Raw genomic sequence first — 16,501 nt, forward strand, 5'->3', positions numbered from 1 at the left:
TCTTCTAAGAGTTTTCTAGTTTTATTTCTTACATGTAGATCTTTGATCCATTTGAGTTAAATTTTGATGTGGGAAAGGCAGCCACCTTCATTTTTCTGCGTGTGGATATCCAGTACCATTGGCCGAAAAAGGCTTTTTCCCCTTGAAGCCTTGGCACCCTTGTCAAAGATTGATTGGCCATAGACTTAGGAGTTTTCTTCTAGACTCTGCTCCGTTCACCACTGCGTGTATCGTTACACAGCACCACACTGTCTTGATTACTATAGCTTTGGAATGAATTTGGAAACCAGGTAGTGTGAGTCCTCCAGTTTTGTTCTTTTTTTTGAGATTGTTTGGCTATTCTGGATTCCTTGAATTTCCATAAGAATTTTAGAATCATCTTGTCAGTTTCTGCAAGGAAGCCAGCTTCTTTTAATAGGGATTGCAAATTTTAAAAACTTGTTAGGTTTTAAAATTTGTTTAAATAACTAAAAAAACATAAAATTCTTGAATTTGGAGGTAACTTGGGTGTGCAGTGAGCATTTTGGCTCTAAATCAGTTACTTTTCCAAGTTGTTAAGCATTATCCACTACTGTTCTTTTTGAGCAGCTTGTTTCTTCGTCATCAGCTGTACCTTTCATGCGCGGTTGGCAGTTCTTGGACTCTTCTTTCCATTTGGTTACTCTCTGTGTTCCGGGACTGCTTAGGTACCCGCTCTGTTTAGCTGTGGGACACAGTCTGAAGCTGGTCTTTTTGTTCAAGCCCTGGGTGCCTTCTGTGCATCTCGCCTTATATCATGTGTGGGTGGGTGAGCAGGGGAGGGGTTCTGGGACGGGAGACCCTGAGGTCACAGGTTTGGACCAGCTTGCTCTGTGACAGGCCACAGAAGGTGTTTAGGGAAGGCCAGCTGAGCAGGGCTGGGGGTGTTGGAGGCGTATGCGGTGCTGAGGGAGCCTGTGAGGGCGGGTCGATGCTGGGTGGGGGGGTCGTAGGCGCGCAGACCGGGCAGGGTGAGGTTTGAGCAGGAGGAGACTTCAGAGTAGAGGGCCGCGGCCAGGGCTGCACGTCCGAACATCGGGCGGCCTGCCTGTGCTTGGTGATGGCTCAGCGACATCTAGACTTGAGTTCATACGTTCAGAACAGTGAGCCGCCTTGAACCTTACCTCTCTTTTCCTGTGCCCCCAGTATGACACGGTTCCCATTCAGTCCAGCGTGGTGTTATGCTCCTGCCCATCCCCATCAATGGTGAGGACCCAGACTGAGTCCAGCACGGCCCCCGGCGTTCCCAGCGGGGGGAGCAGGCAGGGCCCCGCCATGGACGGCACCGCGGCCCAGCCCCGGGCGAGCGCCAGCGCTCTGCAGCACGCCGCGCAGCCCCCGCAGCCTCGGAAGAAACGGCCCGAGGACTTCAAATTCGGGAAGATTCTCGGTGAAGGCTCGTTTTCAACAGTGAGTACACGCCGCTGCCGTTTGTTGGACGAGGGTGTTCTCTTTGGGAGCACTGGCCTTTCTCGGGACGCAGAGCTGGGCGCTGAGATGCTGTGGTGGCGCTCCACCCCAGAGGAGCCTCTCGGGCCCCTTGGGGATTCGTCTCCTACATGTAGTGAAGGTGACTTGGGGCTGGCTGCCACCAGTCAGATCAGATGGTTAAAATATCGAAGCTGTGATTTTTGTAGGTGAAAGCTTTAAAAGGCATTTCATAATCTTGTTTTTAATTTTCTAAAAAATCCAGTGAAATTTTATTCTCGTCAGGCATCAGCAAGTGACATTTCCTATCATTGTGTCCTATTGGCAAGACCCTGGGAGTTTTCTCTTCCTTAGATTGAACATCAGTATTGGTGTCAGTGTCTGTTCATAGTTGTTGGGAAACATTCAGTTCAGTTCAGTTGCTCATTCGTGTCCAACTCTTTGCAACCCCATGAACCGCAGCACGCCAGGCCTCCCTGTCCATCACCAAAAATTTTCCATTTATGAAATATTTCAAACTACAAAGAACGTGACATACTACAGCTCACCCATGTTCCCAGTATCATTTTAATTGTTAACTTTTGCTCCGTTCACATTTTTATTTTAGATTTTTTTATTGGCAGTATTTAAGTTATGAAAGAATTGGGTCCTCATGATAAAAACCTTCAACTTTGAGAATAAGGCCCAGTAGGTCTGGTACTCACAGGTCCTTTCAGAAAGAGAAAAACTGTTTTGGAAAGAACCTTGGGTGTTCTGCAGTTACTTGCACGAGTCCAGTAAAAGAAGCAGTGTTCTCCTTCTCTCAGCTGGCCCTCACAGGATGTTTATGTTGCCTGGAAAATGAGGACGTGTTTGTGACGTCCCCCCAGCGTCCCTGGGTTTCCACCGTGGGTGAAAGTGCGTGCCATCTGTTCTGGATGCAGAGAAGCCCCAGCTGGTCTGGTCTTCCCGGTGCCCAGCAAAGCCCGAGAGCCCGCAGGCTCTTTTCTGGCGCTGCTGGGAGTCCTGCAGCCTGCGGCCTCCGATTACATGTGCTGCCCGCAGGTCTTTCCCACCACTCTTGCAGCAGGTCTCCAGGGCAGGAGTGGAGGAGAAGAGGCGGCTCCCAGGCTGGGTGCTAGAGAGGGGAAGCTTGGTCCGCTGCCCACGGCTCCCTGAGGGTGCTCCTGCCGTCAGCTTGGGCCGTGTGGACAGACACAGGAGACCTGCGTGGAATGTGCAGTTCACGTGACAGAAGGATGAGACGGCGTCTCCTTCAGAGAGGGCTCCGTTACACGCTAGCGCCTGAGCCACGCGCTTCCTCTCTCTTCTCACCTGGCCAGCGCGTGCTGCTGTCAGCCTTGCGTCAGTCATGACCTCAGGAGGCCGGCCCTTCACCAGCCCTGCTCCTTACCCTCCAGCGGCTGAGGGCAATCCAGGGTTCCTCTTCCACAGAGATCCTTCCCATCTTTCCGCCTGAGCACGTGTAATCCAACCTTGGTCTTACTGACTGCAGAGCTTCACACAGTGCCCAGGGTCACTTGTGATGAACTTGAGGGATTCTGTAATGGGATAGAACTCACAGCCCTGGAGTAGACAGGTTTGCATCTGCTCGTGGGTCCTTGGCCGTTCCCTGCAAGTGTTACAGGAGAGGAATTGGCACCGGCTGGTGGAGGGGGGTGCCCCAGCTCACTGCCAGGGGGGCCATCAGGCACTGGGAAGTTGTTGCTCAGGTTGTGCCCAGGTGTGTGTAGAAAGGTCTCTTCCCTGTTGTGTGGGGCCCCACCGGTGCTCTGTCTCCAGGGTTGAGGGTCAGGCTGTGCCAGGAGAGGGCACAGCCGGGGGGTGGTGCTGGCATGCTGGGGGTGGCTCTGCCTCCGTTTCCCATGCCCTCCAGGCAGGCGTGGGATTATAGCATCTGCAGGGGGCATCAAAATCAAGTGAAATGGATGGTAACCGTTATTGGTAAAAGCCCAAATTCAGGGCAGCCTTTTGCAGTGAACATGTACCAGGGACATATCCATAGAGTTATTTTTCTGAAGCAATTCCCAATACCCACTTGGTGGAGGTATTACTTGCTGCTGCTTCCCACAGTTTGTTAGGGTTACGCTAGTGCTAAGGTTTGTGAATATATGTTTCACTGCATCGAGGAACATTGACAGATGCTGAGGACCCTTCTGGAAACATGTGAGGAATATCTGTTTCCTTGACTGTGAGAACACGTTGCCTTAGTCACTGACTGTGTTTGTCCGCACAGGGCGGGAGTGTGTAAAGAGGGATTTCAGAGGGGACGGGGTGGTCCTTGTGGTTGGTTGCAGGGTGCCTCGTGAGACTCTGTGCCCTAGTGACATTGGGTGTGTTTTCTCTTCTTTTTCCCCCTTTTCTTCCCAAACCAGGTTGTCCTGGCCCGAGAACTGGCAACCTCAAGGGAATATGCTAGTAAGTAACTAACTCCAGCGAGCTAGGTTGCTCAGTGTCTAGGAAGCAGGGACAGCGCCCTGGCCCGCGGCCGCCTGGCTGCCCCACCCCGGAGGGCTCTGCGCTGGTCTCGGGGGACAGGGCACTGTAGGTCTTAGAGATCACAAATCTGGTGGGTGTGTTTTGTGAAACACTTTAATTTGTGTTTGATACTTTATGTGTTGTGTCTTTAGTTGTTTTCTTACCATTTCCAATTGCAGTAACTTGCTTCTTTCTTAAGTTAAAATTCTAGAGAAACGCCACATTATCAAAGAGAACAAAGTCCCGTATGTAACCAGAGAGCGAGACGTGATGTCGCGGCTGGATCATCCCTTCTTTGTTAAACTTTACTTCACGTTTCAGGATGATGAAAAACTGTGTATCCTTTGAACACTCAAAGCCTCCGAAATGCCATGCCAGCGATTGCTTATTGTTTTGGAACCATGACCCCGTTTTTGTTTTCAGAAGTAGCCCCTTGCCTGGAAAGGAAAGGGTAGCGTATTCTAGATACAAATGCATTCACATCACTTGCTTTGGGACTCCTGGGATTGCAGACAGTCACTGAAGTCGAACATTGCTTCAAGGGAGATCATCACAGCCACTTTTGAGGTTTTCTATTGGTAAACTTCGTAGCTCAACTGTTTCAGTACTGACGTTGCTAGACCTTTACTGAAAGGCGTTTCCCCCACTCCTCTTGACCAGCGTCCGTGCAGCACCTATCAGGTGTCACATCCTGTGCGCAGAGCAGGGACGTGAGCGAGAAGGGTCGTGGGCATCCAGGGCTCCTGGGAAGTGGGCACCACTCTGCCCTCCCTGGCCTGGGGCTCTGGGGTTTGGTTGGAAGAGGCTTCTTTCCCAGGCTCAGCTGCCCGGTGAGAAGTTCAGGGAGTGACCTCCAGAAACCCAGAACCTTTCTCCCTGCCTCTGGGGCTGTCCCCCCACCCCCGCTCCGCCCCTCCCTCCAGGGCTGTGCTCCCTGCTTCTCCACCCTGCCGATTCTTTGCTTTATTTCAGGGCATCCCCTGAACTTGTTCCCTGATGTGTCCTCTAATCCCTGAACACTGTCATTTTTCTTGCTCCTTTGCTCGGGGTTGGGGGGCTTTGTCTATGCCGTCAGCTTGTCTGTTGTTCCCTGGGCAGCCGGGTTGGCCGGTGCTCCCTGCTTCCAGCCCCTCTCCTGCAGCTGTTCTTCCAAACCCAGCCTTCCCTGGCCCCTGGATGCCCGGAGACGCTGTCTGAGCCCCAGCAGACGCTCTTGGCTGCAGCTCGATGGGGGAGGTCACTCAGATTTAAACCTTATTCAGGCTTAAACCTCAGTCTGTGCATCTGCTCTTTTCCTTCTGCCCTTGGGTCTCCAGAGCCCCTCCCCGCCCCCCCACCACCCACCTGGGGGTGGACCTGCCCTGAACCCCCTCCCCTCCTACCCTCCTCTCTCCACTCTCCACCTTCTGGGTTAAAACTTGTCTTGATCCTCTTTCCCCTTGCACACCGCTTTCTGGCTCCTTCAGCCATCAGTTGAATGTTGTCTTTGGTTCATTGAGAAGGCCTTGTTGAGTGCCGGGGTGGGAACATGGTGGTATGTGAGGTGAGGGCTCTGCCCTCGGGGGGCTTGTGTTTCCCTGCCGAGTTAGATCTACACGGATGATTCCTGGCTGTGTAGGAATCAGGCCAGTGGGAGGTGGGAGTGTTGGAGTTGCTGTTTTAGTGGTCGAAGGAGAGGCCATCAGCCAGAGGCCTGGACGGAGCAGGGGCAGGTGTGGGTGGGTTGGGGGGCACCGGGCCCAAGAGACCGGAGTCCCAGAAAGAGTTCTGGGTTTTCTTCTGAGTGTGGTGCGGAGCCCAGCAGGGTCTGGGGCAGCTGCCGCGTGCTCTCGCCCGGGCCGCTGCTGGGAGGAGGCTCTTGGGAGCGGGCAGGGAGGCCGGGGCCTCGGAGCCGGTGCACGTTGTTCCCGCACCTGATGTGTGGTGGCGCCTGCCACTCGAGACCCCGAGGTCAGGTTGGTGTGCAGACTCGGGGGCAGAGAGCCGGAGCGGGCCTAGCAGGGCAGAGTTCCAGGGAGTGGAGACAGCAGATCCCAGGGCCACGGCCAGCTGGTTCCAGTGAGGGTGCTGGCTGCCCGGCCAGACAGCGCCGGGTAGGCCAGTAGTTGGGCGCAGGCCTGAACTGTGGATCGGCCCCCAGGGAGGTGTGGAGAGCGCAGTCTGGGGTGGGGCGCGGGTCTCGAGAGGGGCTAGCAGGCCCAGCTGGTTTTCCCAGTGTTGCGCTCTCAGGGGGACCGGTGAAGGGGTCCAGCGACCATGGCCTGCGGGGCGGGGAAGTCCTGCAGATTTGTTTCCAGGGTCGCAGCGGGTGTGCCTCTCTACCTGGCTTTAGCATCACCTGCCCCCGCCTGTGTGCTGCCAGGGGCCTCCTGGGGACATCGGAGCACCCCTCAGCCTGCTCTGGGTCTCACTTTGAGGCCGCCTTGACCCCTCGTACCCCATGCTCCTCTCTGAGCCTGTGGAGCTCTCTGGCCAGTTTTCTGGAGTCCCAGGCCTGGGCTTCCAGCAGGGCCCCTGGAGAATGCGTCTTGTCATCTGGGAGGCTCCAGCAGTCGCACACGCTGATGGCGCCTCCTCCCAGGGTCAGGAGCAGCGGCAGCAGGCCCTAAGGCTGGGTGAGTGAGCTTGCTGTCTGATTTCAGACGGGATTGGCCAGAGTAACGCAGGCGGAGGGGACTCTAGGTCTTTGTCCAACAGTGTCTGTTGCTCTTGACCTTTTACCACTTTGAAAGCCTGTGGAGATTGCAAGGGCTCACTTACCTTTGATAGGAGTGAGACCCGGGGGGACTTGCACTCTACTCAGTCTTTCGTGGCTCACAGTGTGTTGAAAGAGAAAGTAAAGGAGACACTCTGCCTGAAGCAGATCCCCAGCATGCACGGCATCCTTCCTGTAGCCGTGATGTGCCTGCTGGGGAGAACAGCGCCTCCTGCAACTGCAGGGGTAACCGCCCCGGGATAGACGAGGCAGAGCCTGGAGATTCCCCTGCCACAGCCTGAGAGCAGGCAGGTCGGTCCGCGAGGGGACTCCTGGGCTCTGGCAGCCTTTTTGCCCTCTGGAGGTTCAGCTTGACCAACTTAGTCCCTGCTCCCAAGAGAGGCTGAACTCAGAGCAGCCCGCCCACCCTCCCTCCCTGGGTGCAGGGCAGGGCTGGGCACTGGAGCCAGACGGCCAGGGTGCCTTTCCTCCAGCAGGGGTGCAGCTGGAGGGGCTTCAGGGCTGCTGCCGGGCCAGCCTGCGTTCTTCCTCCGCTGCCCCCTGCCCGCCCTTGGTGTCCTCTTGCAGCCTGGGGACAGGAATGGCGCACTGGCCCTCAGGAAGCTGTGCTTCAGGCTGGGTGACCTTGAGCCAGTTGCTTAACCTCTCTGGGCTGGGTTTGCTTGCAGAGTGCAGGCATTGGGCTCAGCAGGCTCTCCAGTTCTGCCACGGCCTGTGCTCCTCATCCCAGGAATTCACCTGTTCCTGCTGAGAGAGCAGCCTCGTCTCCTGCCCTGAGGCCTTCGCTGTGCTGGGGAGGAGGAGCGGAGCCATGAGGTCTGAGAGTATTCCTGGGGAATGAGGAACGTGTGTGGGCAGAGAGAACACGGGCTTGAAGCCGTGATCCTCAGCATCTGTCGTGTTCAGAATCGTCGGTCACTAGCTCCCTGGCTGGGCAGAGAACTCAGAGTGTCCCTCACACAGGAGACAGAAACTCGGGGAGTGGGCAGATAAGGGGCAAAACCTGTGAAGCCAGAAGAGGCACCGTGGCCAAGCCTTTCACGGGGGCTGTTGTTCTCTGGGAGACTGCGCTCCTGCGCTGGAGAGGCACCGTGGCCAGTCCAGGGCTGGTGGGACCTCTGCTCAGAGTTGGCTGGGCTGGAGTCTGCAGGCCGTTGGCGAGGCTGGCCATGGGTGCCGGCCTTCCCTGAGGAGGGGTCGGAGCAAGGCAGGGAGGGAGGGGCCCTGGCTGAGGCCCTTTGCTTTCCCTGGAAGTAAGGTTGGTTTTCCGCTTCAGCTGCCTGTTACACGTTGTTCTAGTTGGAAGGGCTTGGGTAGCCACGGAGGGGGCTCAGTCAGAAAGTTTCGAGCAGCTTCGGTTGCTGGTTTCTTCCCTCTTGGCCTTGTCCTCCCTGCGTCGCAGTGTCAGGCACCTTCCTCCGTGGGCGATGCAGGGCCTTGGGGAACAGAAACCAGATGGAACATCTTGACCACAGGCCACCCCCGGTGCCATTGCTCAGGGTGGGCAAGGCCTTGGGCCACCCCGTCCCTGGCGGCCTGTAGCTTCCATTAAGAGTTGCCGTACTCCATGGGGAGGAAGCAGTTCTGTGGGATCCGTCGCTCGCATCAGCCTTTAGTCCGCTTTGAGAAAGGGAGAAGAGGAGCGAAACAGCACACTGCGGTGTCTGAGGGGAGAGGGGACCACAGAGAGAGTCAGAATGAGCCAGACAGGGTTTCTCCCCCGGAACTGCTCACTTCACGTGTGCCGGGAGCCTTCTTTTGAGGAGCCTTTCCGTGACTTGGCGCCGCACAGCCTGAGGTGCGAGGCTGGCGCAGGCTGTGAGGGTGGAAGCGCTGCCCGCATCTCCAGCGGCTCCCTTCACGGAGCCCACGGGGATCTTCTGAGGACAGGCGTCCAGAAGGGGCAGTTGGCCAAGAGGCCTGTGTTTCTGTGCTGTTGGTGAGAACCCCTGGGGGCCTGTCCTGGAGCCAGGCCAGGGGATCCCTCCAGACCCAGCTCCGCAGGTCTGTGGGGGGCCTGGCTGGGGGCGGGGCAGCTGTCTCTGGCCACAGGTACCTTCAATTTTCATTAATTTAAAAAAAATTGCTACTGGGCTGCTAAGATTAGTTTAAAAGAATGACTTTTGCTGTCTTCCTTAACCATGCGATGTTTAGATTTTGGCCTTAGTTATGCCAAAAATGGAGAACTACTTAAATACATTCGGAAAATTGGTTCATTCGATGAGACGTGCACCCGCTTTTACACGGCCGAGATGGTGTCCGCCCTGGAGTACTTGCACGGCAAGGGCATCGTCCACAGGTACCAAGCTGGGGGCTGCCGGCTGCTCCCCAGACCTGGGCTCAGCTCTGGTCTCCTTCCTGGAGGGTGGGCTGCCTCCCTGTGAGAACTGAGAACCTGGCACCGAGAGACCGTGGGCCTGAAGTACCAGGTGAAACCGGTCAGGTGTCTTTTTCGCCAGGCTAATGATTCTCTTCACCATCTTGGCTGCCGCTTTTATTTTGTCAGATTCTGTATGTACTTACTTCTGGTCTCATTTTCCAGTAGTCAAATTGAAAGTATTCATTTGAGCTTTTTTTTTCCCTTATAAATTTTTTTTTTGGTGGTAGTGGTAGTAGAATACACATAACATAAAAATTTATCATTTAATCATCTTTCCCCTCCCTGTTTTATTGAGAAGTAGTTGACATCCCTAAGTTTAAGGTATGCGTTGTGATGGTTTGATTCACATTTATTGTGTAATGATACCACAGAAGGTTTAAAGGCTGTTTATAAACATGAGAGATTATACTTCAGTTAAAAGCTTATTAAAATGATAGATGCAGTTATGAAATGATTGATTCAAATGTCCTCACTGGATCAGTTGATACTGTTCAGTGCTAACTTTAGACTTGTGTTCTTGGTTGTTCATCTATACAGATTATAGGTATTAACCAGTTCATTTTGTTTTTAGCTAAATTTGGAGTATGTAACGTTACTGTTTCAAATATTTCATCTCAAGTGTGAAAATCTGCTTTCACAGGGACCTGAAACCAGAAAATATTTTGTTAAATGAAGACATGCACATCCAGATCACAGATTTTGGAACAGCGAAAGTATTATCCCCAGAGAGTAAACAAGGTGTGTGTTTCGTTTCCTGCAGACCCCGCTCCGTGCTTCAGACCAAACCCTCTTAGAAACCGGTGGAGTGCGGTGCCTTGTGCTCGTCCTCAGTGACAGTTGTTTGTAGTTCCTTTGTTGTTGTAAAGAAGATGCTTGAGTGTTCCTCAGGGAAGCCCCTGCCTCCGGGCAGCTCTAGCAGAGGGCCTGGTCGGTGAGTGCCTGGTTTAGTGGGGGCCAGGAGGAGGCTTCCCCAGCATCCATGGTTGGTCCTCCTGGCCTTGAGTGGTGCTGGGTCCCCAGGCGCTTTCTGTACCTTGTCTCAGGGCCTCGGATGCCTGCCGTGGCTCACCCTCCCTAGTCATCTTCCTGGAAGTTTCTGGGGTGTCTCGTTTGTTCTCATTTCCCATGCAGGGGTGTGGGCTCAGTGCGATCAGCTCCCAGTTCTTCCTTTTGGCACTGTGGGTTCTCCAGGGCGGGGGGAAACACATTCACGATGCCCACTGTCTGCCTGTCTCCTGTGTGCAAATGCCAGGGGTGGTGGCCCCAGCACGCCGATCACACGTTCTGTAAGGTCACAGGGTGAGTGGGGGCTGGCTTTCCCCGCTGGTCCAGTGCACGTTCATCATTGCAGACCCTCCTAACCACTGCCCCTCGCTGGTGTTTCCTAGCTGGATTATGTGCCGTGACAGTTGCTGACAGCCTACCTGGGGTAGAGGAGAGCCTGGGTGTCTTAGCTAGCCAGGGGCTTCTCGGCCAGGGTGGGGTGCAGGCATCTTTCAGCCCTTCAGGTGTTTGTTGACTGGAAATGATAAACTTTGAGGTTTATAGAATGGCAGTTTAACTCGGAAAACTGTTCAGGTGTTGGGGTAGAGAGAACATGAAGTTCTGTGTAGTGAGGTTGCAGGAAGCTCAGGCCCCATGTGTGTGAAGTAATAAATGACCCTGAAAATGAACCTTGGGTGTGGGGCCAGGTGTGACAGAACTGCCCTGACCTGAGAAGCTGCTGCAGGGACCCCCACATAGGGCCTGTGCTTCTGCTGGGCTCATGGGTACCCGGGAGACAAGGACCTTGATGGGGGTGGGGACAGACGTACTGGGGTGGGTAGAGGGTTTGCTGGTGGAAGGAAGATTCAGACAGGAGCCTCCACTTTGCTGCAGCTGCTCTTTTCGTCTGTAGCTTCTTGGCATCTCTTTTTTTCCCCTTGTGTCTGTTGAAGAAACCAGGTCGTTGTCTTGCAGAGCTTCCCGGAGTTTGTCGATGGCACCTCTGTGGAGTCCTGTAGCGTTCTCCTTTCCCCTCTGTACATCTTGGAAGTCAGGAGTTGGATGTGGCTGCATGATGACGTTCAGGTTCAGTCCTTTCACACCAGCGGCTGGTGTGCGTAGCGTGTTCTTCATTTGGGAGCGTGTAACATCCAGTCATCTCTCCCTCTGTGATGTCAGCAGCCCTTTATAGCTGCAGTGGCCTAGATCTATCTGTTCATTAGAGAATGCAGAGTGATCGTAGCCCAGTTCTTTCATTCTGGAGCTGGAATTCTTTAGAGAAACTTCTCCTTTGCCACTATTTGGTTAACTAGTGATGTTGATTGTAAAGGAAAAACTGGATAAATGCTCGCTTCTTTCCCCTTTATTTACAGCTTTTGAAAAGTGTGAATTGGTTCACTGTCCTGATGACCAGTTCATCAAAAACATTATTAACTCCACCTCACACCGTACACAGAAGTTAACTTGGATAGATCAGAGATCTGAATATAGGAGCTAAAACAATTACACTCTTGGAAGAAGGCATTGGAATAAATCTCTATGACCTTGGGTGAGGTAGTGGTTCTTTAGATACAATACCAAAAGCATAAGCAACAGAACAAGTTTTAAAACTTTGGTGCTTTGATGCATTAAGAGAGTGAAAAAGACAACCCGTGGGACTGAAGAGGAAAAAAAATTTCAGCTCCTGTATCTGATAAGGGACTTGTACTCAGAGTATATGAAGAATTCATAACAACAACAAAGAATTTTTAATGGGGCTGAATAGACGTTTTCTCCAAAGATAAACACCAAAGAAGATAAACAAATGGCTGATAAACACATGAAAAGATGCTCAATATCACTCATTAGAGAAATGCAAATCAAAACTGCAATGAGATATCGCCTCACACCAGTCAGAATGACCTTCATCAGGAAGTCTACAAACAGTAAATGCAGGAGAGGGTATGGAGGAAAGGGAGCGCACTTGCACTGTTGCTGGGAATGTAAACGGACAGCCACTATGGAGGACGGTATGGAGACTCCTTTAAAAACTAGGAATAACATCCCCATATGACCCAGCAGTGCCACTCCTAGGCATGTACCCTGAGGAAACCAGAATTGAAGAGAGACTTGTATCCCGTTGTTCATTGCAGCACTGTTTACAATAGCTGGAACATGGCAGCAACCTAGATGCCCATCGACAGATGAATGGGTAAGGAAGTTGTGGTACATACACACGATGGAATATTACTTGGCCATAAAAAGGAATGCATTTGAGTCCGTTCTGATGAGGTGGATGAACCTAGAGCCTATTTTACAGAGTGAAGTAAGTCAGAGAGAGAGAGATAAATATTGTATTCAAACACATACATACGGGATCTAGAAAAATGGGACTGAAGAATTTATTTACAGGGCATCAGTGGAGAAACAGACGTAGAGAATAGACTTATGGGCTTGGGGAGAGGGGAGGAGAGGGTGAGATGCATGGAAAGAAGTAATACGGAAACTTGATTACCATATGTAAGATAGCCAACGGGAATTTGCTGTATGACTCAGGAAACTCAAAGAGGGGCTCTGTATCAACCTAGAAGGGTGGGATGGGGTGGGAGATGGGAGGGAGGTTCAAAAGGGAGGGGATATATGTATACCTGTGGCTGATTCACGTTGAGGTTTGGCAGAAAACAACAAAATTCTGTAAAGCAATTATCTTTCAATTAAAAAATAAATTTAAAAGGATTTAGAAAAGAAAATACATGGAAGAAAAGAAATAAGAGCAGAAATTGGTGAAATTGAAAAGAAAAAAAACAAAAGCAGTATAGAAATTTAACAGAGCCAAAGTCCAGAGGGAGGAGGCTAAGTGGTCTGGGGATGCCGGATGTGAGGGCCGTGGGTCTGAGGGGGAGAATGCCGCTCAGTGTTACCAGGTCTTTGTAGAGACACCCAATCCCATGGGGTCTTTTTGACACTCATTTTGCCCCAGTACAAACAGAGTTGGGAGGCAGGTATTATTTCAACAGCATTTGAAACTTAGAAACGTTGGCGCAGTCTTACGTCGTGCCTGTCACTTTCCTGTGCTTCCATTATCTCTTTCTGCCACTCAGCACCCTTAAGACCTTCTCCCGCCAGGCTTCAGCAACATGTGAACCGTGAACTTCCTGATGTTCAAGCTGGTTTTAGAAAAGGCAGAGGAACCAGAGATGAAATTGCCAACATCCGCTGGACCATGGAAAAAGCAAGAGAGTTCCAGAAAAACATCTATTTCTGCTTTCTTGACTATGCCAAAACCTTTGACTGTGTGGATCACAATAAACTGTGGAAAATTCTGAAAGAGATGGGAATACCAGACCACCTGACCTGCCTCTTGAGAAACCTGTATGCAGGTCAGGAAGCAACAGTTAGAACTGGACATGGAACAACAGACTGGTTCCAAATAGGAAAAGGAGTACGTCAAGGCTGTATATTGTCACCCTGCTTATTTAACTTCTATGCAGAGTACATCATGAGAAACGCTGGACTGGAAGAAACACAAGCTGGAATCAAGATTGCCGGGAGAAATATCAGTAACCTCAGACATGCAGATGACACCACCCTTATGGCAGAAAGTGAAGAGGAACTCAAAAGCCTCTTGATGAAAGTGGAGAGTGAAAAAGTTGGCTTAAAGCTCAACATTCAGAAAACGAAGATCATGGCATCCGGTCCCATCACTTCATGGGAAATAGATGGGGAAACAAGAAACAGTGTCAGACTTTATTTTTTGGGGTTCCAAAATCAGTGCAGATGGTGACTGCAGCCATGAAATTAAAAGACGCTTACTCTTTGGAAGGAAAGTTATGACCAACCTAGATAGCACATTCAAAAGCAGAGACATTACTCTGCCAACAAAGGTCCGTCTAGTCAAGGCTATGGTTTTTCCTGTGGTCATGTATGGATGTGAGAGTTGGACTGTGAAGAAGGCTGAGCGCCGAAGAATTGATGCTTTTGAACTGTGGTGTTGGAGAAGACTCTTGAGAGTCCCTTGGACTGGAAGGAGATCCAACCAGTCCATTCTGAAGGAGATCAACCCTGGGATTTCTTTGGAAGGAATGATGCTAAAGCTGAAACTCCAGTACTTTGGCCACCTCATGCGAAGAGTTGACTCTTTGGAAAAGACCCTGATGCTGGGAGGGATTGGGGGCAGGAGGAGAAGGGGACGACAGGGGATGAGATGGCTGGATGGCATCACTGACTCGATGGACGTGAGTCTGGGTGAACTCCGGGAGTTGGTGATGGACAGGGAGGCCTGGCGTGCTGTGATTCATGGGGTCACAGAGTCGGACACGACTGAGCGCCTGAACTGAACTGAGCTGAAGACCTTCTCTGTTTCTCGCCACCATTGCCTTTGCTGGCTCGCAGCAGTATACAGTAGGGACTGCACACCATGGAGATCTTACTCAGGACGCAGTACCTGTACGTCTGGGCTTGGGCTTAATACAAGGTCTCCAGGAGAACCATCTCTGGAAGACAGGGCTCCCTGTTCTTGCTTCAGTTTAGTATGTTGAAATTTGCAAATGCCATGCACACTTGTAAGAATGTCAGTTACAATTTAGTCTATAGGAAATGACCATTTGATCAATAAATTTTTGCTTTTAATTAAAAAAGTGAAAAAGACAACCCATGGAGTTGAAGAGGAAAAAAAAAAAATTTCAGCTTCTGTATCTGTACCCACAATATATAAAGAACTTATAACAAAAAAAAAATTTTTTTAAGGGGTCTGTATAGATATTTTCTCCAAAGAACAGTAACAAGTGGCTGATAAACACATGAAAAGATGCTCAAGATCTTAGGGAAATGCAACTCAAACCCACAGTGAGACACCACTCCACACCCACTAAGATGACTGTGGTCGAAAAGACCATAAGAAGCATTAGCAAGGATGGGGAGAAATTGAAGCCCTCCTATTCTGCAGGTGGGGTTGTCAAATGCTGCAGCCACTTTGGAAAAGTCTGGCAGTTCCTTACAAGGTTCAGCATAGTTATGTTGTAATTGACAGTTCAGCTTCTAGTTAATATATCCAAGAGAACGGAAAAACATTTATATAAAAGGTTGTACACAGTTGTTCATAGCAGCTTTATTTGTAATAACCAAGGAGTGGAAACAGCTCAGGTGTCCATCAACGGATGAACGGATAGATGAAGCGTGGCTCTCTGTACAGTGGAGTGTCATTCAGCCTTGGAAGGGATGAAGTTCTCATACAGGCTGCAGCCTTGGTGAACTGTGAAAACTGCTTGAGTGACAGCCGGCTGGGATCAGGGCAGGGCTTGTGTTGCGTGGATAGGTCAGTTTGGGAGTCCTGCTGTCTTAACACTATTGTCTTCTGACCTTTCACTGTGGAATGTCTTTCTGTGTATAGCTTTTGTAATTTCTATTTTTTTTTTGTAGGTTTTGGTATTATAAGCTTTGTGCTTCTTTTGTTAAATTTATTCCTAAGTATTTTTTATTTTATTTTTGAGGTTGTTGTAAATGTAGTTGTTTTCTTAATTTTCAGATTTTTCATTGAGGGTGTTTAGGAATAGAGTTGACCTTTTTGGTGTACTGATCTTACGTCCTGCGGCCTGGATGGACTTGTGTATTACTTGTGATAGTTTTTGAGCAACTTCCTGGGGACGTTTTATGTACAAAATGGCGTCATCTGTCATTAGAGATAGTTTTACTTCTTCCTTTGCAGCCAGGATGCCTTTTGCCTCACGTTCTTTCCTGCTTTTTCTGGTTTGACCCTCCTGTTGACTAGCGAGAGCAGGCATCCTTGTCTTGTTACTGATCTTCGGGGGAGAGCTTTCAGTCTTTCACCGCTAATGTTCACCACTGAGTGTGATGTTCCTTGTGGGTTTTTCATGGTATCTTTATCAGGTTGTGGATGTTCCCTTCTGTTCTAGTTTGTTTTGTAGTTCATCATGAGGAGTATAGAATTTCGTTAGAGGCTTTTTCTGCATTTCTTGATCAGGTTGGTCACGTGGGTCTTGTGCTCTTCATTTCTTTGTGGCTGTGCTGGGTCTTTGTTGCTATGCATGGGCTTTGTCTAGTTGTGGCAGGCGGGGCTACTCTGCTTGGCGGTGCACGAGCTGCTCATTGTATTGGCTTCTCGTTGCAGAGCAGGGGCTCTAGGCGTGTGGGCCTCAGTAGTTGGGGCGCACGGGCCTCAGTAGTTGGGGTGCACGGGCTTGGTTGGTTGCCCCACATGTGAGATCGTCCTGGACCAGGGGTCGAACCTGCATCCCCTGCGTTGGCAGGTGGATTCTTAACCACTGGACCACCAGGGACATCCTTGTTCTTTATTCTGATGATGTGATGTCATAAATTGATCAGTTTTTAACATGCTGAACCACCCTTGCATTCACAAGATAACTCCCACTTGGTCATGGTGCACACTCCTCTTTATGTGTTGCTGGATTCAGTTTGCTTGTCTTCTGTCCAAGGGCTAATAAGCACATTTTGTGGAGTGTTTGCTGTGCCTCACATGTGGGTTCACGGGTAAGTCAGCG

General features: G+C 51.0%; 1 protein-coding gene across 2 annotated transcripts in view; it reads left to right on the forward strand.

Annotated features, from left to right (window-relative positions):
- PDPK1 (3-phosphoinositide dependent protein kinase 1) overlaps positions 1-16,501 on the forward strand; it is a 73,185-nt gene that overhangs the window by 32,436 nt on the left and 24,248 nt on the right. For both annotated transcript variants that reach the window (XM_059881509.1, XM_024985289.2), the window contains exons 2-6: positions 1,165-1,428; positions 3,822-3,864; positions 4,124-4,261; positions 8,795-8,939; positions 9,661-9,758. In XM_059881509.1, the coding sequence (XP_059737492.1) occupies positions 1,165-1,428; positions 3,822-3,864; positions 4,124-4,261; positions 8,795-8,939; positions 9,661-9,758 (688 nt within the window). The remainder of the gene's footprint in view (positions 1-1,164; positions 1,429-3,821; positions 3,865-4,123; positions 4,262-8,794; positions 8,940-9,660; positions 9,759-16,501) is intronic.

The sequence above is a fragment of the Bos taurus genome, chromosome 25 (genome assembly GCF_002263795.3).
Source record: "Bos taurus isolate L1 Dominette 01449 registration number 42190680 breed Hereford chromosome 25, ARS-UCD2.0, whole genome shotgun sequence".
Classification (NCBI taxonomy): domain Eukaryota; kingdom Metazoa; phylum Chordata; class Mammalia; order Artiodactyla; family Bovidae; genus Bos; species Bos taurus.